This window comes from Argiope bruennichi, chromosome 5, assembly GCF_947563725.1.
Source record: "Argiope bruennichi chromosome 5, qqArgBrue1.1, whole genome shotgun sequence".
NCBI lineage: Eukaryota > Metazoa > Arthropoda > Arachnida > Araneae > Araneidae > Argiope > Argiope bruennichi.
Window position 1 is genome coordinate 30,770,795 of NC_079155.1, and position 25,460 is coordinate 30,796,254.

General features: G+C 27.4%; 2 protein-coding genes across 2 annotated transcripts; one reads left to right on the forward strand and one right to left on the reverse strand.

Moving 5' to 3' along the window:
• Positions 1-9,762: 9,762 nt before the first annotated feature.
• LOC129969656 (histone H1B-like) lies at positions 9,763-11,094 on the forward strand. Its single transcript, XM_056084310.1, has one exon. It carries the CDS (start codon positions 9,877-9,879, stop codon positions 10,435-10,437), a length of 561 nt encoding a protein of 186 aa, XP_055940285.1. The 5' UTR covers positions 9,763-9,876; the 3' UTR covers positions 10,438-11,094.
• A 2,334-nt stretch (positions 11,095-13,428) lies between these two features.
• Positions 13,429-15,211, reverse strand: LOC129969657 (histone H2B-like). Its single transcript, XM_056084311.1, has one exon. It carries the CDS (start codon positions 14,877-14,879, stop codon positions 14,505-14,507), a length of 375 nt encoding a protein of 124 aa, XP_055940286.1. The 5' UTR covers positions 14,880-15,211; the 3' UTR covers positions 13,429-14,504.
• Between the last annotated feature and the right edge of the window lie 10,249 nt (positions 15,212-25,460).

Consider the following 25,460-nt stretch of genomic DNA (forward strand, 5'->3'; position numbering starts at 1 on the left):
GACATTATATTTATACTTTTTATGAATATATTTTATGTTTAATTCCAAGAATATGTTCTAGTAAATGTTCAATTCTTTTTCGAAATTTCTTACAAAAAAAATACTTCAAGCAAATAATTTTATAAATCTAATAAGATTATTTAGAGTAACTAGAAACGAATTTTGCAGAAATTGTTATTTTTATTTGACATAAAATGTTCTTATGAAAAGGAAAATAAGTGATTTATGTCAGTGTATAACCATGTTTTGGAATTCTCATTGAACAATTCTTTTCTTCTAAATTAATTTATTAATTAACTAGTCTAAATTATAAGCATTCATAAATTTCTCATTATACTCCCAATTACCCCTAGAAGCTCCAAATATGGGGTAATTGGGAACATATTTTGGTTTTAACTTAAATAGGAAACTGAATTTAGGAAAATATATTCGCAATAAAAGAAGTTTATTGTTCCAGAATTAAATGTATGATGAAGAAACCATGCAAAACTCGCTACCGGACAGAGCACTCGGTTTAGAGTTATCAAATTTGGCACACAATTATTTTTGATGTAGTATATCATAACTAAGAAGATGTTTTCAAAGCTTTAGATTTTTTAATTATATTCAACTCGTTTTGGTTTCGTTAACTTCTTGTTTGAAAGCAGCACGAGGTTTATATAAGTACGAAACTCATAATCCTGAACAGTGGTCATATAACGAGGACAATATCTGAGCTAATTTCTCCCTCTTCAAGCTTCAGCATCAATCAACAAGAAAATGTCCGAACTTCATTTTATTTTATTTTTATTTTACAATTGCTTTTTTGATCGGAAGAATTACGACGAATCCGAAGCTAATAAATAGCAATAAAGCAAAAATTTAATTAATAATAATAATTTAAAAAATTGAAATCTGCTGCTTAGAAGATACAGGGTAATTTGGAACACCATTTTTTGTGGGGTTAAATATGTTCTCAGTTACCCCATATCTTCTGGGGTAATTGAGAACTTATTTTGCGAAGAATTGTGACGAATCTGTAGCTAATAAATACTAAGAAAGCAAAACATTAATTAATGATAATAATTAAAAAAATTGAAATTTGCGACAGCAAATTTCAATTTATCATGCGAGAATAATTTTATTTGACAATACCAAATTAGGGAGAAAAGAATACGAAGTTTAATTCATCGCGCCTTTCATGAAATTCATTGATAAATTGAAACATCAAAGTCATTTTGAAAAAAGAAATTGAATTTCGCACCATGATCACACTGCAAAGATATTTTTAATAAAACTGTTAGATAGTTTTGATTCAAAAACTGATCTGAAACGTTCGAAATTTGGAATATTTCCCCATTTTTAGGGTGCCTATCGGAAAAAAAATTCTCATAATTTATGAGTTCTAACAAATCATACTCTATATTTTCTACATATTCATTTTGAAGCTTCGAAAATCCCAAATGAAACAACATCATATTCTCACATGAAAATAAAAAAACTAAATTGAAAATTATTATTCATTTTAATAAAAGTATTTAGATAGTTTATTCTTTTGTAATAAAATGTTTTAAATCAAGATAATTTTCTGAATATTTTTTTGTACCGATAAATATTGAAAAATCTAAAATAAACCAGCTGGCGTGGCTGAAATTTGTTGACATATTCTGCAATAAAGATGTCACCCCCCTCCCCTCAATGCACGGGAGGAGGAAGAGGGGCCAGAAGAATGCAGGGCCAAGAACGTCATGCATTCTTCTGGCGCTGTCAGATTTTTATTTTCTGAATTTCGCAGTGAAAATTTTATGTTCTGAAGTACAATAAAAAAAAAAAAACGAATATGAAAAAAATTGGGCGCATTTTTTTCCTCGATCGATTGTAACTAAAATTTCATAAACTACTACTAGTTATTAGATCACACACTAAATTTCATTCATTTAAATCGCTGCATTTTTGAGCAATCGGGTTTCATTCATTTAAATCTCTGCGTTTTTGAGCAATCGGGTTTCATTCATTTAAATCTCTTCATTTTTGAGCAATCGGGTTTCATTCATTTAAATCGCTTCGTTTTTGAGCAGTCGAGTTTCATTCATTTAAATCTCTTCATTTTTGAGCATCGGATTTCATTCATTTAAATCGCTGCATTTTTGAGCAATCGGGTTTCATTCATTTAAATCTCTTCATTTTTGTGCAATCGGGTTTCATTCATTTAAATCGCTTCGTTTTTGAGCAGTCGAGTTTCATTCATTTAAATCTCTTCATTTTTGAGCATCGGATTTCATTCATTTAAATCGCTGCGTTTTTGAGCAGTCGGGTTTCATTCATTTAAATCTCTTCATTTTTGAGTAATTGGGTTTCATTCATTTAAATCGCTGCGTTTTTGAGCAGTCGGGTTTCATTAATTTAAATCGCTTCATTTTTGAGCAATTGGGTTTCATTCATTTAAATCGCTGCGTTTTTGAGCAGTCGGGTTTCATTCATTTAAATCTCTTCATTTTTGAGCAATTGGGTTTCATTCATTTAAATCGCTGCGTTTTTGAGCAGTCGAGTTTCATTCATTTAAATCTCTTCATTTTTGAGCAATTGGGTTTCATTCATTTAAATCGCTGCGTTTTTGAGCAGTCGGGTTTCATTCATTTAAATCGCTTCATTTTTGAGCAATCGGGTTTACATACATACGGGAGTACAGATCAGCAGATGGTCAACTCTTTGACGAATTCGGCTCAAAATATAATGCATTTAAATGCTAAATCATGGTGCCAAATTTAATTCATCTAGCTCTTTACTTATTCTAATTATTGTGCTCACTTATATTTGTGTAGCGAGTCAGTTAGATTTCTTGTGAATAAATTTCAGTCTGAAATTTAAGAGAAATTAACAAATTTGGTGCATGAACAACATATCAAATTTCATCCGCCTAACTGGAAGCGCGTTGAATAATCCTGTTCACAGACAGACAGACATAATTCCTAAAATGTGTTTTTCGGATCCAAGTAGGTCTGAAACGTATATATTAGTCAAAATCTCGAGTTCAAATTTTTTGACGATTTTCATTTGAAGATTCAATACTTCATTTAAATTCCATTCTTCATTACATTCTACCTATTTGGAATCGTGAAGTAATTTTTAAAAAACCATTCTTAGAACGATACAACGATCAGTTAGTTGCATCGGTCCACTCAAGGTCTGTTAATCTACAAATGTCTCTTACGGAGCATTCGTCTTCGAAATAAAATTTTTAGTGTCAGTTAAAAAAACAATAAAAGTGATTTGAACAGTACAAATAAATTATTTTTACTTCCTCGTATAAAAAATTATTGTAAACGTAAAAATAAATAAATAAAATAAAATAAATGTGAATTCGAAATTGACAAATCTCGGCTATTTAGACTTTTCATAGAAAAGCATATTTTTGGGATTATGTTCATATTTTTGGAATTATGTTCATTTGTTCAATTAATTCATTCAACAAATAAATTATTTTTACTTTCTCGTATAAAAATTATTGTAAGCGTAAAAAAAAAAAAAAAAAAAATGTGAATTCGAAATTGACAAATCTCCGCAGTTTAGACTTTTCATAGTTAGAAAAATATATTTTTGGAATTATATTCTCTCTGTCTGAGAACACGTTAGCTCAAAAATCCTTTGAGCTAGACTGATGAAATTTGGTACGTGGTCTTCACACCAAATCTGTAGATTTCTATTAAGTTTCGAACGAAATCCATTCACCGAAAGTCCGTTGCTGTCCGAAGACGATTGAAGACTATTAATGACAAAATGTAAAAAGCTAAATGAATAAAATTTGGAATGCAAATTTAACGTCTAAAATATAGATCTGTATTAAATTTTGAACTAAATGTATCTAAAAATTAATCGTCTCTCTCTTTCTCTACATTTTCGTATACATACAAACAAGATAACTCAAGCAGGCAGAATAAATGAAATTTGGTATATAATTTCCGTTCTAACATGTAGATTTTTTTTTTCCAACTTTGAATTATAATCATCAAGGGCTGTGGAATCGTATTTATGCAAGCATTTAAAAACAACAACTCAAAAACGTAACATCTAACATAAATAAAATTTGTTATGTGATTTATTATTACAATTTTAGTTTTGTGCCAAATTTGGGAAAAATAACTAACCGTCCAAAATGCATATTCGATATTCATTCCAAAGCTTGATACTTTAGAATTATTATTCGCCATTGCCATGCAATTAATACACGCATACCGATTTTCTTTAGTGTTCTACGAAGGACAGAACTCTGTAAGCGGAACTCGAAAAATAAAAATCTGAGTACTTGCGTTGCTTCACGGCTATGCTCATGGCCCATAATTTTAAGCAGGAGAAGGGGGATAATACAATCATACAGAATTTTCGAGGTGACCACACCTGATCAGATTTTATAAAACGGTGTAAATCTGATTAAAATGCAAGTGGAAGTGTGGCATGTTTTTTGTTAATATACTTAGCTCTAGGGTAAAATAAGAGACTTTCAAGAATTATTAAAATATTCCGGTTTTAGATAATTTGGGCAACTTGGTCAAAAAAATTCTAAATTGTTCAGTTTGCCTTTTTTTTTTTTTTTTTTTTTTTTTTTTTGTTAAATTGATACAAAATATTAATGTAAATAAAAACATCTTAGAAAATTTCAAAAATTTTAATATTTTTGATATTAAAATAACGTAGACAAATTAGCATATAATTTTTTTTTCAACTAATATAGAATATAATCGCCCTAATTGAGATAATGTTCCTTATTTTGGTTTATAAAACACAGAGCGATTTGTCTTTATTTTATCTTAATATAGCGATTGAAACAGAAACTCCCTCCCCCCCCCAAAAAAAATGTAAATTCCCTCCAAAAGACGTGAAAAGCATTAAATATTATTGATAACCAAAATAATTATGATTTATAGTTAATCTCTGTGATCAACAAAATTCTACAATTTTTTTAATGATAAAAGGTTTTTTTAAACAATTTTTTAATCAAACAAGTGTGAAATGAATATACTGTACATAGCATAACCAATTTGATCAATGAATACTCGTAATATATGCACAATGAATTTTCTTTGACGCATATTTTATAATACGTTGTACGGTAAAGATTGAAGAAAGAAGAATCTATATATGGCCATTAAAGAAGACATTGCAATAAGAATTCTGAAATTAACAATATGAAGTGCTGTTAAAATATTTTTAAAATAGCATTTATAAATTTCCAAAATAATAGAAATTAAAGAATAGAAAGAATAGAAATTAAATACATATAATAATAGATAAAAATAATAATATGTATAAATATTATATTTCCTGAAATTATCAAATAATAAATTAAAATGATTATAAAATATCATTAAAAATAACTCTATACCATTTAATTGTATCTATGAAGTAAATAATTTATTACACTTTGAAACCATTTTCTTTTATACACCTTTTTAGTAAATTAATTTGTTATAAAACATCATCTGAACGATATACTAAGAAGTTTTTACTGAATATTCAAATATCTCTTTATCTCAACCTGTTTTCTATTTATAATTTTGTTTTAATTTTAAATTAAATTTTAAAAAGTTGATGAGATTTTGTTCAGTAATGATACAAATATTTTCCTAATATCTGCTGCATCAAAGATTGAAGCTTAGGAAATAAAATCATTTCAAATGAATTGAACACAAATATATTGTTAATTAATTAAAATGAGCCAAATGGTTTAAAAATATAAAAACAACTGTATATCATATTAGTTTCTTAAACGGCATAATCGCTAACATTTTAAAAATAGCAATATTAATTAAATTTTACATTTTCTTCATGAGTGGCCCTTATGAATAATCAAAAAATAATAGTAATTGTAATAATGTAAAGTAATAATTCATAGTAGTAAGGATTGCTCCCTCTCCAAACTGAACACATATTAAGGGAAACAAAACAATGCAATAACAAATAATAATTTTAAAAACTGAAAGCAATACAATTACATGCTTCATTCCGATGAAGTATTTTAAATCAAGATGATTTTTAAATTCATTTTTACTCTCATTTTTAAATTCTGACGAATTTACTCATTATCAAAGTTTTTCCAGCATAAAAATGCTTAAAATTTTTTTTAATGCCTTTTAAAATTAATTAGCATAAATTACATTAATTTGCAGTTCTAAATGAAACTATATTCTATAAATATGCTTTAAAGTGAAATATAAAAAAAAACTAAATAAATATACTTTTTTTTCGTTTTTTCTTATGTACGGGCTGCAAGCGAAGATTTTTTTAAATTTAATTTTATGAAAATTATCTAAATAAATAAATAAATTCGTAAGTATTTTAATTATTATATTTCAACTTCGTAGCTAGAAAAAAATTTAATGGAAAAAGTCCCATGATTAAATTTTAAATTAATCCCTTCGTATTAAGTATTTTTATAATTCCTTAGTGTAAGGTAATGTAAGAATTAATTAGTTAATTATTCCTTAGAAATAACAAGTGAACTGGATTTGATATTTTAAATTCGTTTAAAAATTAGTATTATTAATAAAATTCACAGGAAGTTTACAAAATTCCTAATTAAAGAGATCTTGTCAGTTGCGCAGAATGGAAGCTTCTGGAAAACACTGCGCCATTGCACCTATTAAGGTTCATTTCTAAAAAAAAATTATTTCGACTGTAATTATTCCCATGACTGTTTTTAAATATTGAAAATCAAAACGTCTTTATTAACTTAATTCTTTTAACATAAATGATAACAGTTCAATTATTTAAACATATATCAGCTTTTTATATCACATAGCAACAAGCATTCCCTTAGATGGTGTGTGCTACTACTCTTTAAAAATTCTTTTTTTCCCGCATGAATAATTTCATTAAAGTTAAAATTATTGGGCTAAACAAATAGGGGAGATTTCAAAGCGTAATACTGCACTTATATTTTATGGGTAATGAACAATTTGAGATTGATAAATCGAAAATAAACAACAACAATTTAAATTTCTATTACGATTATGACAAGATTTTCCTAATTTATGGATTATTCCACGGATTTCTGGAAGATTTTTTGCATGATAAAATAAACTTCAGGTTTCAACAAATACATAGGTTTCGTTTCTATAGTTATTCAACGAAATTTCGGTACATTACAACCGATTTTTCTCAATCAACAAACACAATTTTGTGACAGAAAAGCATCGAAAGGTATCTTCTCGGCTACCTCCAAATCTTTTTCGTTCCAATCAACTTCAAACAGACGCCCTCTTTCGGCGCTAACTTGAACTAATTTCTCCAGGAGGCTGTTAGTTTCGGAATTCACAGATAATTAATTACTAATGTGTTTCAAATTATATGTATAATGAGACCTTCTGCAGCCAACATTTAAATGAATAGGATAGTAAGAGAAATTATGATAACCTTAAAAATACTGCAGGAAACACGAAAAAAAAAAAAGTCGGTTTTGTATTCAAATCCATTTGAAGTATACACCCATAACGACTTTTTAATTTAAGATCGTTTGTATGGTTTTAAAACGAGAAATAAGACTGGGATATTCAAATAAATTTTTGTTGTCGTCGTTTTAATGTCATTTTTTTACTCAATTTTAGACATTTTTAATTTAAATTTCTTAATGCAATATATTGAAAATAATATAAGAATCTGAAATATGAAAGAACAGTGAAATAATATTTATTAATATTATTAATTAAGTTAACAAAATTAAATTTAAATTTATTATAGTTTAAATACAATTCCGTTCTATATCTTAACATTTTAATATTATAATTAGCTTATGATATTGTAATTTTTTTCACCGCAAATTGCCTAAAAAAGAAACAATAATTTCGTTTTTAATCAATAGGCATTGTGCTTTTAGCTTTTTTTTTACTTAAAATTAATTAATTACCGAATGCAATCATACTATTAAAATGTAATTCTGTTAACAATAATTTATATCAAATAATTATTTAAATAGTTGAAAAATATTTTCATTGAATAAAAAAAAAAGACATTACTTTATTTTAGATTATAAATCTAAATGAAAGTAAAATAAATGAACTAAAAACTAATTAATTTTGTTTCATTTTAAAATGAAAAAATATTCATTTTTAAGAATTATATTTAATTTTCAATTCTGTCCATTTTTAAAAATTATTGATGCATCTAATTAATACAATTATAAGCTGGCTAGAAATATTTTTTTAAAGTAATTTCAGTTTTAAATAAATTTTATTCCATAACTTTATAATTAAATTCGTTAAACGTAGCTATATTTTTTTAAATATTATTTTCTAAATAATGTATTGCAAAAATTATGAGACTGATTTATATTCTAAAGTTATATTGTAGGTATAGAAGTTTATTAGCAAAAGCAACTAGAATTTCTTAAAGCCTTTGTTTTTATTTTTTAATCTTTCAATGATCAAAAATTAATTAATATTTTTTATGTAATTAATAAAAAAATTATACATAAAAAATTTTATAAATTCGGGCATTAAAGATCTTCGTTCTACATTTTTTTTTCATTCTGATTAATTGAAAATAATAATTAAAAAAAACACCTATTTGGCTATTATTAACCTTAGAAGACTTTTATTTAAAGTGCTTCAGTGAAAAAATTATTTTCTTGTAAAAAAAAAATTGATTTTATATTTTAAATAATATTTGCCTCATATTTTTAAAATCAAGAGACTAGAGAACCGCCTTCATCTCTTTGCTATACACACTCACTTGAATGAAGTGAATGTAATCGTTATATAAAAAATTTCTGCCATTAATAATGAATAAAATTCGATATTAAATTGAAAAACATCAGATTTATTCATTTTCTAATTCATAAAAATTTTCAAAAATCATTAAATAAAATTTTATTTGAATTTACGGTGCTTCTCTTAAAGACGTAGCCATCTTGAATCTGGATTTTCTATATGCATCCAAAAAATGCTCCTGCATTTTTTTATTAAAAACTACTTAAAATTGTAATAAAATTTATTCAATAAATCAATTAGGCATTCAAACATAATTTACTACTAAACTTTGAATCATTAAATGTTTCTGATAATTCTAAAAAAGATATATAAATTTACAATATACAACACCCTACTGAAATAGAGGTTGCTACGCAGTTACCGAATGAATTCTCATTTCTCACCGAAAAACTCTTTTTCGCATCTAAAAATCACTACATATATTTTATTTTGACATAGAATACATAAACCTAAGTCTTTTTTAAATGTTTTATGACTTTAATTCATTTTTTAAAGATTTTGTATTAAATTTTAAAAAACCATGATCAAGCATTGAAGTAGATGGTGTGTGCTAAGATGATCTAAAAAGAAATTATTTTTTCTGAGTTTCGGCTTTTCAAAAAATCTTTTTTTTCACTGATCTAGTAGCTGGGATTCTTATGTTTAGTTTCTTGCATTTTTTCCATTGTAACGAAGAAATTTAAACTAAAATTATTAAAAAACAACGGACGTACTCGTTTTCGTGACAAGAGTGAAGTCACAATTCACCTATTTTATTCTTCTTCCAAAGAAAGTGCAAATTTATTTCTTAATTGAAAAGTGAAGTTTAGATTCGGTTCTATCATTTTCAACAGGTTTCAAAAATTTTCATAAAAATTTCGATTTATTATAAGCTCATCTTTCCATGCAAGAAACACAGTTTCGCTGGCCAAAGGTGTTCCAGCAGACACTCCGCGCCTTTGCCGCGCTCCCAAAGTTTACAGTTTTCTGCGACGTCCGCGTGGAATCTATTTAAACAGCCCGATTTGAGTTTGCGTGAGCTTTCTGATCTCAGCTGTTCTTGAAGCGTGTTCTCTCTGTTGCATTCAGATTTCGCACTATCGTGTTGCCGAAGGTTTTTATTTGATTCAAATTGAAATTTCAAATTTTCATTAAAATGGCAGAAACCGAAGCAACTCCTGCTCCTGCAACCACCCCTAAGAAGGCAAAGGCAGCGAAGCCGAAAAAGCCCAAAACTACACCAAATCATCCAAAGGTATCCGAGATGGTCAATACAGCCATATCAACTCTGAAGGAACGTGGCGGATCATCTTTGCAAGCGATTAAGAAATACATTGCATCTCACTACAAAGTTGATGTTGATAAGCTGTCACCATTCATCAAAAAATACTTGAAGAATGCTGTTGCGTCCGGAACATTGGTGCAAACTAAGGGAAAAGGTGCCTCTGGTTCTTTCCGAATGACCACTGCAACCAAAGAGAAGTCCAGCAAGCCCAAGGCCGAGAAAGCAGCCAAACCCAAGAAGGTAGCGAAACCTGCAGCCGCTAAAAAGGTAGCAAAGCCGAAAGCTGTAAAGAAGGCCCCCGCAGCCAAAAAGCCTAAGGCTGCCAAGCTTGCCAAAAGTCCCAAGAAGCCCAAGGCTGTTAAGCCCAAAGCTCCCAAACCCAAGAAGGCCAAGACACCAAAGAAGGCAGCACCTAAGAAGGCCAAGAAATAGACTTTCTTCATTCGTTCGTGCCCTTCTGTAAATATTCCATTTTTCATCTTGCATGCATCGTTTTAGATGGAACCTTTTAGTTGATCTTCATCCTGGCATCATCAGTCAGCTTTGAATTTTCATGTAATATGACTCATCTCATAGTATCATCATGAAAAATCATCAATCATTTCTCGTGCATTTGAAGTTCACATATCGTTTGCAGTCATTTGTGTAAGGACATTAGAACTGTTCTCAAGAATTCACCCATGGAACTGTTAAGATTTTATTTTTCTGCAAAATGGTTAAAGTAAGTCACTAAATTGGTTAAAGAAATTTATGTATAGTATGCTTAATATTTTTCTACGATCATGCTATTATTTTTAATGAATAATTTAAGAGTTAAAATTGAAATGCAAATATTTGATTCATTGTTAAAAAAAATTCTATTGCCATCATGTAAATTCATCCAGTTTTTAAAATGATCATAGATTTTTTTTATTTGAAGAAATGTTATTGTTTATTTAAAGAATAATATGTTGAAATTTAATTTGAAATTGTATTATACTCATTTGCATCATCAAAAATTCCTGATCTGGAATTACATGTTGACCAACCTGCACAAAGCATTTTATTGTAAATGCTCATAATTTTTATAAATAAAAGATTCGAAACTTGCATTGATTCATGTTTTATTGTTAATAACATAATATGTGAAATTATCTTGTTTTATGTTTTTATATAAGTAAATTTTTGATGTGTTAATATGGCCACTGAAGGAACTTCTCCTATTTTGGTAACTGAAATTTTACTGATTTTATAAATTTCGATTTATTTGGGAAAGTTTTTTTTTTTTTTCTGAAATATTAGTGAGGCATGATGTGAAGTAATTAATGATATTCTGAGCATTCTACATTATAAATATTTCATAATACATACTAAAATTATTGTATTTATATTTTCCGTTAAGGAAATTAAATATACTGTATGTAAATGCTTTGAAAGTAACGATAAGAAATAATTGGCCATTTAATAAACATTATTAAATTCTGGATATAAAGATCATTTCAATTGCTGATGAAGAAAACTGTACGATGCTGCCATCTACCAACGACAAAGGTAGGTCTTAAAGAAATGTGTGGTAAATGTTCGAAAGATTGGTTGATTTCCGGTAATATTTAAAAATTAAATTATTAAAAATATTACTTGACACAGAATGAAAAAAAGATAATTTTTAAAATAAATTTTCTTAATTTATCATAAGCGACTAATTAAATTAAATCCTAAATTTTAGAGAATTTAAATCATTCCTCTGGAAATTATTTTGTCAACATGAATAAAGTGTACTAACTCTCATTATTAAAATTTTAATGCCACGTATTATAAAATACCATAATTATAAAATTTTAATGCCATAAATTTAAATTTTAATGCACCACTAAGTTCACGAATTTTTGCAATGAAATGTTAAAATTTTTCAGATAGTAATAGATTTGTGATTGACCATTGGTATGTAAATCATTGTTTACTTTTTTTGACTAATTGGAAATTCTGATTAGATTAATTTCTTATTCAGTAATTGAAGCTTCGTTTCCTTATTGGAAACTTCAGTTATTGAATAGATAGTATTTGGTATGATAAAACCTGATGGATAATTAATGAAAATATCCATGAACATTTAATTAAGTGCAATAGAACTCGTACAAATTGAAAGTAGAATGAAGATGAGGAAAATGTCAATAGCCTAGTTATTGCATGAAATGTTAATTTCTATTTCGGTCTGCTTTTAAATAGGTGTAAATTTAGTACCGGCGTTTCCGATCATCTCAGTTAAAAGCACAAATATTTACCGATGATATATTAGCATTATTAAATAGTTTATAATTACTCATTTTAATTAGAATTCATTTGAATCTTGGGAAAATATTAACTGTGATATATAAAATTAATCCTTTTATTTCTTTTTGAATTTACTTCAAATTAATTTTATTAGAATGAGTAATAAATTGCGTAACATAAAATATTTCGATAAAGAAATGATTTTCATATACAAAACTCGGATATCTTTTTTTACAAATTAAGGAAAAAAATCACTAGGGGGCGCCACGATATTGTAATCAGCTTATGAGGGGAGAGGACTCGAATAATTTTTCCCTAGCCATGAAAATTCATTTTTGATTTAATTAACATTTTATGAATTCTCATTAGTAGGAAGTTCTAATTCTAAATTTCTTGATAAAAATAGTGGCACATTTATACTTTTCATGACTAAGTCGAAACTGAATTTTTTTTTTAACCTTTTGTCAAAAGCATTTATAATAATTGATATTATTTATTCTATAAGGCTAAAAATAAATTGTCAGATATAAAGAAAGGCAGGATATCTTACGCATTGAATAGCCATTTTGATACACAAGGGCTGAGAAAAGATTAATTTTTTTATAAATTTCTGGGTGATTTTTGAACGACGTTGTATATTGAGATTCGTAAAGAGAATCTAGTTAAAAAAATAAATGTGGAAAGCTGAAGAAATGAAAGTAAGGATATACTTTTTTTTTTTTTGTGAAGCATTTTATTTACTAATATAATTTGAGATCCATTCTATTTAAGTAAATTATTCATTTTTTTTAAAGATATAATTTTATGCTCAAAATAAAGATAGATTTATGCAAATGTATAAATTATAATTTCGCATACTATATATATATATATATTTTGAAGCGTACTTCTACTGTATAAAATGAATTTTCCTTCCTTTTATTGAATCTTTCTGAATTACTAGAACTCAGTTAAACTATCTATTTTTTCCAAGTAAATTTCAACTAAATAATATTCTATTATATTATTGATGTATTTCTGTATTATTGTCTTCAGTTATATATATATAATCAAATTCTTACATTTTAAAAAATCAACATACACTATGCATTCAAATCTCTGTAAATATAATATAACTTTCTATTCTAATTTTTACTATGAAATATCAAGGAAAGAAATAATAATGATTCAGAATCAGATGCACAAAAAGTTTTTAATGGTACTTCAAAGGGTACAGTTTCATGACAAAGAAATTGGAAGTTTTAACCGAGACTGAAATGTTCATGCAGTTATATAAAAAAGAAAAATCACTTTTTAATGATAGTTGAAGATACTGAATTAAAGCATATAACAAAGTTTTCCCCATTACCTGCTAAAACATTAAACAATTGAAATATTTTATGTATTGCATATTATAAACTTCTTTCTATTTTTTTTCCTCAAAAAAAGTTTTTTTTTTTTTTTTTTTTACTTACTTAACCAGATACTTTTTTTTCATTATATACTAATCATTCACATAAAATTTTAAATATATTTCGTAAATCTGCTGAAATAGAAGGTAAAAATTTAAATTCATTAAATAAGTTTGATAAAATAAAAATTATTAATCACATTTTTAAACTAAATTACTACCAAACTAAAACTCGAATTATAGGTGATATAAAATTAGCATGTCATTGTCTTCAACACCAGAAATATTTTTAAAAATTACAAAATTTATAAATAAATAAATTTAGAAAAAAAATGAAACTCACGGACAGCATTTTTAATATTAAATTATTACCTAACTGAAAATTGAATCACAGGTAATATGACCAAATCGAATAAAAATTTATAAATGATATAAATAATCGAAAGAAAAACATTACAAAAAATGTCATCAGCGAATTTTCAGAAAATTGTTCCCTTGACCAAATATTCTGAATTCTTATTTTACCATCACAATTACTATTCTAAAACGCTCTAAGAAAAACTGAAACCACAAAAGGTGACAACATTCAGTGAAATTTTGTACACATCAGAGTAAAATTCTTCAAAGTTCAAATTAAAATTCCATTCAGACACAATCCACACATTTAAATCTAATCTACTACTAAAATCATAATCAAGTTCATACTAGCATTTTACTTCAGCCTCATCTTTGTATTTCATTAGCAACGTCCACTGTATACATCCTTTGTCGTCGAAAACATCCATGTACGATCCGTATGATGCTGACCTGCATAATTCTGTATGATCAGTATTCACATCAGACCCATCAGGAATGCCTCTTACTTGGAGCTGGTATACTTGGTGACCGCCTTGGTTCCTTCAGATACTGCATGCTTGGCCAACTCTCCTGGTAAAAGAAGACGAACGGCCGTTTGAATCTCGCGACTGGTAATGGTGGACCGCTTGTTGTAGTGAGCCAACCTGGATGATTCAGCTGCAATCCTCTCAAAGACATCATTCACAAAGCTGTTCATGATGGACATGGCTTTGCTCGATATGCCGGTGTCAGGATGCACTTGCTTCAAAACTTTATAGATGTAGATGCTGAAGCTTTCCTTCCTCTTCTTCTTCCTTCGTTTCTTGTCGCCCGTTCGAACGGCTTTTTGAGCTTTTCCCGCCTTTTTCACAGCTTTACCTCCAATCTGAGGCGGCATGATAAAGAACTGCAAAAACTTCCACTAAAAGAATCAGTAAAAATCAGTGGAGTGTTTGTCCAAAAACAGAGAATGAAACTGCTACGCAATAAAGACGATATCTGGAGAAATTTCGTCAGAGAACAAAGTCATTCCATTATTGCTAATTTCAAACAGTTCGATGCCAAGATTTCATAGAAGATAGATATTTTTTATAAATAATTATATTCGTTTAATTACCGCATATGGCGCGCGCAACAATTTTTTTTTACAGAACGAAATTTTCCACTTCCGTTGAAGCAAGTGCCCAAGCCGATGAATGGCACTCCTTCCTTCCCTACTAGCGTGAGTGAGCGAGTCCGGTGCCGGATGTGTGAATGCCGGACAGTTCGATCGATACTCTGCCTGGCCATTCAGCCAATGGCAGCTCTTGAGGTGTCACTCTTCCAATAGAGAAGCAAACATTATTACAGTCCACGTATCGATTTTTCTTGGATATTATTCATCTCGATGTATGAATTTAACGTTAAAGAAGACATATTTACCTAAATAATTGATGCTAAAATGTCGCAACTTTAATTTAACAAAATAGATTCTGCGCCAATATGAATAAATACATGAACATTATTTACGTAAATTAAATTTCTCTTGCAGAGTAATTTTTGAAATTATTATTTGAGTAACTGTATTTTTATTTAACAAGTATTTTTTCAAATTACTTGTTAAATAAAAATTTGTCCGTTCTTTTATTCATAATATGTCAAAGCCTGATTACAGTTATGAGTAATTGTAGATTAATGACTATAAGATGTAACACTATAAACTGGAATGATGAAATTTGGCATATGATTACCATTAAAATTGCTGGCTTGTATCAAATTGCGAGAACTGACGAGCTGTCGGCTTAATTATATATATAGGCGAAAGTGATAACTCAAAAACACAACTAGCTTGATAAATAAAATTTTGTATCTGATCTTTATATCAAAATTGTAAATCTGTATCAGAATTTGAATTCAATAGATTGTAGGGAAAAGAACCAAATACATTCTTGATTTTTTTTATTGTACTACGAAGCTTAACGCAAAACTTGTTATAAAGTAAAAAGAGAGAGTTCATTTTTTTATAGTTTAGTTTTAAAAAAATTATATTTATTGTAAGTAAAAAATGTCGCATATTCTAAAAATGTATCATTTTACTATTGTTGTACAGTTGCGAACCAAAATATTCTGAAAGTAATTCGTTTCTTATAGCATTACATCTCTTCTTTTATGATAAAATAGAATGAATATAAAACGATTCGTAATTGGTAATAAAAATCAGCAGAATTTTTTTTTGTTTTGTTTCTTAAATAGAACAATTTTTGTTCCGATTTATTTATAGCTTGCCAAAAATATACTTAAATACGAAATTTCTTTTGAGAAAGTTGAATTCTGATAAAGGCTGGATTATTAAATAGACAAAATAAATAATTGCCTAAGGCCCCGAAGCTTCGAGATTTTTTTTTTTTTTTTGGGTATTCTGAAAATTGTTTTATTTTGTGCTTACATTTAATTATGAAGAGCGTGCAGTCGAAGTTATTCACGTAAATATCAACAATAAATTGTTTAAATCAATTTTGGAAATTTATTTTAATAACATAACCAATTAAGTTTTAACTTTGCAAGTTTTATATTATGTAATTTTGTAATTCTAAAAAGATGTGATACTTTGCAGTTTATAAAAAATGCCAATCATATAATTAAATATTATTTAGATAGTATAATTGTAAATATTTTTTAGATGCAGTATACCTAAAACCAATTTTTTAGCAGTAAAACGTTGAATCAGTTAAACTTTTTCCTATTTTAGTTTCTCAAAATTTGCTTCTAAAGCTAATATGTAAATATAAAATTATAAGCATTAAAAAATTTTTTTGCTAACTAATAAGATGACACCTTCTATTTTGGGAATATTTTCTTATTTCGATTTAAATGGAAATTCATTGAATACTTGACTTATCTATGTATTCGAAGTAATTTTAATATTGAATTATAACCGTTCTGAAATGTAACTAAGTAATTATATTAGTTAATAAGATGCAAGAATAAGACGTAAGTATAACTAAGATGAAGTGAAGCTATTAAGATCACGTTTATGTTAAATCCATTAATAGGCTACTCTGACGTACTAACTTATCGGTGAAATTGACGGTGTAGTGTGGAGAGGGGGGTGCCAGCTCAGGTGTCCTCCGTCGCAAAATAGCCCTAGTGTTGCTTTACAACGGACGTTAATGTAACTAAACTAAACTAAACTCGGTGAAATTGACCGTATCTTGATGAGGAATCCCATGATTTCTGAAAATTTCCAACGCAGCTGCGACGATATGAAAACGATATGTTCGCATTCAGTGTGTTTAAATATATACATTCTATGAATTAATAAAAATTGTAAGATTGTATTTTATATTATATTCGATTCATAATTTTAATACTTTATGACTTTTTTTAGTTTCATCTTTATTCTCGTAAAAAAATAAATAAATCATATTTGAATGCATTAGTAACAAATTTTATATTTTATTTGTTTATTTTGAAAGTAGAGATATCACGATCGAAAGTCATTACATCTGTGTGATAGGAGAAATCCATTAAATAAGTTCTTTTCAAAAATGTATGTCTCAAGGAAGAAGAGTTCGATCAATGTGAGATTTTTGTAAAAATGAATTCAATATATGAATAACTCCACTGAGTATGTCATGGTTTCACACTGAATTCTCAAAATGAATTGTTAACGCCGCAACTTTTATTTTCATAGTGGATTGTTTTGTTGTAAATTGTTTTCTTGTGAAGAACATGGCAAATGATGAGGAATAATCAAAATAAATACGTCATAAAAGGATGCATTTTTATTTTTGTCATTTCATTATCTTGTATGCGAAATTACGATTTATTAGTAAATTGTTAATCCTCTATTTATACTACCACAACCATTAATTAAGTAATCTCATTTCCACGCCATTATCCTATTCACCTATTATGTCTGGAGGTTAAGAACCTTGAGTTCAAGCACTCCGTGACACTCCCCTCAAACCGGCAAATTGTATGCAAATATATGAAGAAAAAATATCATAAGCTCCGAAACCGGAATTTTCAAGAATTTCTCCATTTAAAACTACTCTAAGTCTGAAAAACATTTTTTTTCTTTTTCGAATTATGTATGTTTGTTTGTGAATGCAATAATTCAAAAAAGTTTACAGTTCGGATTATGAAATTCAGTACATAGTTTTTTTACAACAAATTTGTAGATTTCTGTCAGATATTTGGTGAAATCTGTTTTGAGGAAGTCGGTTTGTCCGTCTGTCCGAATACAAATGAATATTAAAAATTCAAAACTTAGATGAATGAAATTTTGGGCACAGGTTTCGTCTCTAAAGTATTGATGCGTATCAAATTTTGAACCAAATTTGTCAAAAGGTTAACTGTCTGACGGTCTGTACTTTCGCTTGCATTTAAACACAATAACTAAAAAACGCTACTTTTTAAGTAAATGAAATTTGATAGACAGTTTTAGCATTTAAAATTATTTTGAACCCTATCTGTCGAACAATTGATCATCTGTAAATTCGCATGCATGTAAAAACTCAAAAACACAACAACATAGATAAATGAAATTTGGCGTGTTATCCTGCTTCTAAAATTGTAGTTCTGTGTCAATCAGTTGGGGAATAAAAGAGGGGGGGGGGACCAAAATTCATATTCGATTTTCTTGCGAAGCACGCAAACATGCAAAGACATACATTTTGCAATATTTTGACTTCTTTGCTTTGCCACTTAAAACGTTCAATCACTGCTTTTAATCCTCATTTACTTCTACAGAATTATTTAACACTTTCAACGCTGCCGCCGAGATATCTCGTTTTTCAGATACTTCCAATTAAATTGGTACCATTAAAAAGATTATTTTTTTAATCTTAACACATTTATCGCAAAGGATGAATTAGATAAAAACTCCATGAAAAGACAAATATCACCGGAAGTATCTGAAAGACGAGATATCTCGTCGGTAGCGTTGAAAGTGTAATTAATGAAAAGTTGTTGTAAATGCATCAAATTGCTTTTCTAAGAATAACTTCATTTATATACTACTTCACTATGGCAATAAATATCAGCGGGCATATTCCTCAGTCATCTTTTTTCGTATGCATTTTTAATTTCTTCAATATGAAGTTTACAGAATATTGTAACCACCGAAAAAATTTGTCAGTTTTGATTCGGTATTCTATAACGAATCTCCATGTTCCAGGCATCTCAAAAATTTATTTTCTGAATTTGGAATTATGTCTATCTGCTTACATATGTACATGATAACTCAAAAAGGTTTTCAAGTAGATAAATGAAATTTGGTATGTAGTCTTTACACCAAATTTGTAGGGTTTTATCGAAATTTTGACAAAACCCATTCACACTGTTCGAGTGTACGAGGACAAAATAAATACAAAACGTAAAGAGCTGGATAAATAAAATATAAATCTTTTAATAAAAATCAAATCATCTAAAGTGAGATAAATAAAATTTGATTCTTTAGGTTTATCATCTAAAGAGAGATAAATAAAATTTGATTCTTTAGATTTAACATCTAAAGTGAGATAAATAAAATTTGGTTCTTCAGATTTATCATCTAAAGTGAGATAAATAAAATGTGATTTTCGATATTTATCATCTAAAGTGAATGAAATAAAATTTGATTCTTTAGATTTAGCATCTAATGTGTGATAAATAAAATTTGATTCTTTAGATTTAGCATCTAAAGTAAGATAAATAAAATCTGATTCTTTAGATTTAGCATCTAAAGTGAGATAAATAAAATTTGGTTTTTCAGATTTATCATCTAAAGTGGGATAAATAAAATGTGATTTTCTATATTTATCATCTAAAGTGAATTAAATAAAATTTGATTCTTTAGATTTAGCATCTAAAGTGAGATAAATAAAATCTGATTCTTTAGATTTATCATCTAAAGTGAGATAAATAAAATGTGGTTTTTCAGATTTATCATCTAAAGTGGGATAAATAAAATGTGATTTTCTATATTTATCATCTAAAGTGAATTAAATAAAATTTGATTATTTAGATTTAGCATCTAAAGTGAGATAAATGAAATTTGGTTCTTTAGATTTATCATCTAAAGTGAGATAAATAAAATGTGATTTTCGATATTTATCATCTAAAGTGAATGAAATAAAATTTGATTCTTTAGATTTAGCATCTAATGCGTGATAAATAAAATTTGATTCTTTAGATTTAGCATCTAAAGGGAGATAAATAAAATTTGATTCTTTAGATTTAGCATCTAAAGTGAGATAAATAAAATTTGGTTCTTTAGATTTATCGTCTAATGTGTGATAAATAAAATTTGATTCTTTAGATTTAGCATCTAAAGTGAGATAAAAAAAATTTAGTTCTTTAGATTTATCATCTAAAGTGAGATAAATAAAATGTGATTTTCGATATTTATCATCTAAAGTGAATGAAATAAAATTTGATTCTTTAGATTTAGCATCTAATGCGTGATAAATAAAATTTGATTCTTTAGATTTAGCATCTAAAGGGAGATAAATAAAATTTGGTACTTTAGATTTAGTATCTCAAGTGTAAGTCCATGTGAAATTTTGTATTAAATGCATCAAAAGATGGATAGTTGGTACTTTGGTTGGTATTGGTAATAATTGGTACTTGTTTGGTACTTTCGCATGCATTAAGAATGAAAGAAGTAAAATAATTTTTATAAATGGAACTCTGTATGTAATCTTATTATTAACGTGTAATTCTGTGTCAAATTTTTATTTCAATTTACCGAATAAGAAAAAGGTGTCCAAAAGGCTTATTGGATTCCTTTTACTATAATACTATGAAGCACAAAACGCTCACGTGCTCTGATCATTCGTGACGTTCACGCCTTTAACAATATTATACTATAGTGAATAGCTTATAAACCAGTTAACAGTTACGCTACCCGAGCAATTGCTTCTGTATTGTGGTCATGTTACTGGGCTGCGAACCATAAGGTCCCAGGTTCTATCCTCGCGCATTTCAATCCGCCGCAATGCGTTAAGAGGAGGGATAACAACTTTATTAAAGAGTATGCGAGAAAGTTTCATGGAGATTACTCCTTGCAAAGTATTACGAGAATCCATTTCAAGTTGCCCATAATTAAAGCTTCAATGAACAAAATAAAATAAAATAAAATGCAAGCTAGAATTATTAACAAAATAAGTTAACTTCGCCAGAATTTTCAATTACATAAAATTTCATTTGAATCCTTTATGCGTAATTTAGTTTTAATTGCTTCCTCAGAATTTTTTTTTTTAAATTTTCAAATTTTGATAGTCATGTAACTTGTATTACTATTTTAGAAGATCCCTACAGTTTTTTTCTTTGTGCTATATGCCTCTTTTATTTTCTGTGATTTCCCCTAAAATGTGGAGCTTGGTTTTTTTAAACGGTAAATAATTAAATTTCCTTTTTTTTTTCCCACTCAAATTGTCCATAAAAATTCTGATAACAAAACAAAACAAACAAACAAACAAAGAAATGCAACGTACTTTACTAAATAAGCAAAGCGTCAAGGTAACCTAACGATAGTAGAAAAATATTTATAATTGCGCGAATTTTTTAAAAAAAATTCTTCATTGCCTTCTTCTGCAAAAATTTGATTAAAAGTATGCTTTAAGCTGTAATATATTTAATATGGAGAAATAAGCTAAATCTTTATAACTTGACAACCAAAAAAGGGAAAAAAAATTAGGATTAAATATTAACAGTAACATTTAAAATGATTTGGGATTAATATGTAATGAAAATATTAAAATAAATTACTATTATAATTATCATTATTTTATTGTAAAATATATTTAGAAACATCCTTAGATGATAATTATATCTAGAAAAAGTAATTACTATTATAATTATCATTATTTTAGTGTAAAATATATTTAGAAACATCCTTAGATGATAATTATATCTAGAAAAAGTAATTACTATTATAATTATCATTATTTTAGTGTAAAATATATTTAGAAACATCCTTAGATGATAATTATATCTAGAAAAAGTAATTACTATTATAATTATCATTATTTTAGTGTAAAATATATTTAGAAACATCCTTAGATGATAATTATATCTAGAAGAAGTAATTTGTAGCAACCAAATTGCTATAATTGGAAAAATAATTTTCTTGAATTTTAATATGGCATAAAATTTATTTTACTCTTAAAATATTTACGAAAGACATAACGGAAAAAAAAAGCCAAAATTTAACTTGATTTTTAATTAAAATTTTAAAGCAGTGAAACTTTCTCGCTTTTCTGCGAAAAAGGTTTTATTTTCCCTCAACTACATAAATTTATGAACCTTGGGCAAACACCATGGGTACTCAGATTTTTATTTCCAAATATGAAAGTTTTGTGATTCGCAATATTATAAAAGAAACAAAGTATGTATTTTGGACACCATTTTTAATCAAACTAAAACCAAAATTTGATAACGAATTATATTTTTAATAATAATATTACATACCAAATTTCATTTTTCTAAATCAATGCTTTTATTTGTTATCATGCTTATTTGTATGGGAAAGTATGATCCAAAAGAAGGTCACTTTAACCCTCTAGCTGCGTATCCGCTGGTTGGCAATCAGTCCATTTTCCATTGCATCCCGCTTTTTTCGCAGTTTGGAGTGTTTATTTTTGCGATTACAGATTTTTATTATATTATATTATTTTCGTGTAACATATAGTATCAGTTCACTTTTTTTAAGAGATATTTGAACTTTTGTACAAACATCGCATTTAAATAATGATTTTAAAGAATTACGCAGCCAGAGGGTTAATGGATTTGGTTTAAATTTGATAAAGAAGTACACTTTGAATGCTAAACCAGTGCACCAAATTTTATTTATCTAATTTGTTACATTTTCAGTTATTGCGTTTACACGAATATGAAAGTACAGGCCAGATGTTAAACATTAAAATTAAAGCTAAAAGTAAACATTAAAATTAAAGCTAAATTTTATCCATTTAACTGTTTACATTTTGTAGTTATAATGAATTAGTGTTAGTAAGTGCAATTAAGTGTTCACTTGTACTCGAACAGCTAAATTTTCTGTTAATGGATTTCGTTGGATTCGTTAATGGATTTTGGCCGAAATCTGAAAAAATCTAGCGTAAAAACCGTACATCAAAGTTCATCCACCTGTTTCAAAGCATTACTGATCGTGTTAACAAACAGACAGAATTCCAAAAATGTGTTTTTCTGACTTAGGGAAGTCTAATATGAGAAAATTCATCGAAATCTCCAGTTCAATTTTTTTTCGACGATTATGATACTTTTTTTTATATAAAAAAATCGCTCCATTTTTACTCTCCAAAATATATATGTGGCAAATGTCGTAGCACTAAGCCAAACGATCTCGGCGTGCCGACGCATATACACGAGAATCTTCTTTATTATAATAAAAGTATATGAAGATTAAATACACGCATGCGAACTGATTAACTGATAAACATAGGAGACAAAAATTAAATAATTTACATGCAATTTGTTGTAAATTTATCATGTAACAAATAAATGGAATGAATCGTCGATTCATATTTTTCTAATATTTCGAAATTTTCTCATAAACAACTGTTTAAATTTCTTATTTCAGATCCTTTTCAATTTTCTCTAAACAAAATTTATATATTCTATAAAGAATTTCGGAACAATTCCATAAAATTTATTTCTTTAGCATTTTTATGGTACTTCTTTATAATTCATCTTAATTAGATGAAAAACCTTTTCTGTTATAATGCCCATCTTCTTAATAAAAGTGAACGTGTGTCAGTAAGTTCGTCATCTGTTTGTTGTAACATCCAGGACAGATCGTTTGACTTTAAGAGTTATCGAATGTAGCGCCATTATACGTTGAAGGGTGAAAATGTAAACTTGGAACAAAATCTAAAATTTCGGGCATTTTAAGTCATTAAATATTAAGCAAATTTTTAGACAATTGGTTCTAAAAACGTTATTTAATGAAAATAATTTTTGTACCACTATAAAATTGAAAACATGTATCCTTTTTGATAATATAATTTAATAATTAAAATTAATAAACTTTTTTGTATAATTTTTCCTTAATTAAAAAGTATTTTTTGGATATAATTTGTAACATTACTTGTAATGAAAACAAATCTGTTTCATTTGTTCCATCAATTTTTAAGTCCCTTATTTTCATCTAATGGAAAAGATCACTATATATTAGACTCATTTTAACATTAACAGTTAGGGTATGTAAAGATAATACATGATTTTAATGCTTATGGATATTAAATTTTATTTTATTATTATATGATTTCTAGAAGAATAATTTTAATTTCGGGATTACATGTATATTTTACGAGGATTCATTTTTAATCCTCCTAAAATATACATGTAGATATAGTTATTTTTAAGTGCCTATTTCATAAGAAAATAGTAATCATCCTCAATGTAAGATTATCATTAACTATTAAATGCTGTTAATCATTTATGTGTTAAAAATAGCTTAAACATGTAATCTGTAAACAACAAATGAATGATTACTGTAATACCAATAGAATCATGTAAGACTTTGATGGCTGAAAAACATTATATATCTCAAATATACTTTTTTCACATCCTTAGAATTTATTGCAGCTTAAGGGTATTTCAATTTGCTCTTTTTTCCCAATGCATGTTGTTATGAGCAAATGATAACACATATTTCAAAATTATGTTTGCAAAATGACCAATATCTTTTGTAGATAAATAATTCAGATGGTTGTTTAGACAGTTTTTTTTTTTTTTTGTTTAGTAGATATATAGTTTTTCTATTAATTGTATAGTAAAATGACCTATACCATAAATACATTATAATTTACCTATGTATATATTCCATAATTAACTCATGAATCTCTAATCATAATAACTTAAATTTGTATTTTGCATTGCCAAAATAAAAATTAATATTTTTCATGAAATCCCATTATTTAGACAGGAATTCTACTTAACAGATTCTTAGAAGTTGAGAACCCATGCATTGTTGATGTTTTGAAAAATCCTAAATCATTGACTTCATTGGCTACAAAATGTTTAAGACATTTTTATTCTGTTTATGCAGTAACATTTAGTAGAAATATTAATATATTTACTGAATAATGTTTTAATCTTATTTTTCAATAAATCTCTTGGTATTTTGTAACAATTAATACTTTTAGTTTGCCAAAAACTTAATTAAGTGACATTAAATGATGACCAGACCAGCTGATCACTGAACATGGCTATTGTAATTATACAAATATTATTTCAAAATGTTTTGGGCTAGCTAGAAATTTTAGGGTAATTATCACTCCATAAAATTCATTTCAGTTTCCAGAACAAGATTATCAAATAGTCAACTGCTTTAGGCTCCTTACCCAAACTCTCAGATATTTCTACACTAATTTATGAACTTTTATTTGATTTTCTAGGGCTGTGCACTTCAGATTCAAATTAAAATCTAATATAATTTAAACAACATTATTCTTAGAATTTTTCATGTTTTATTTTTTTATGTTTAGAGGCC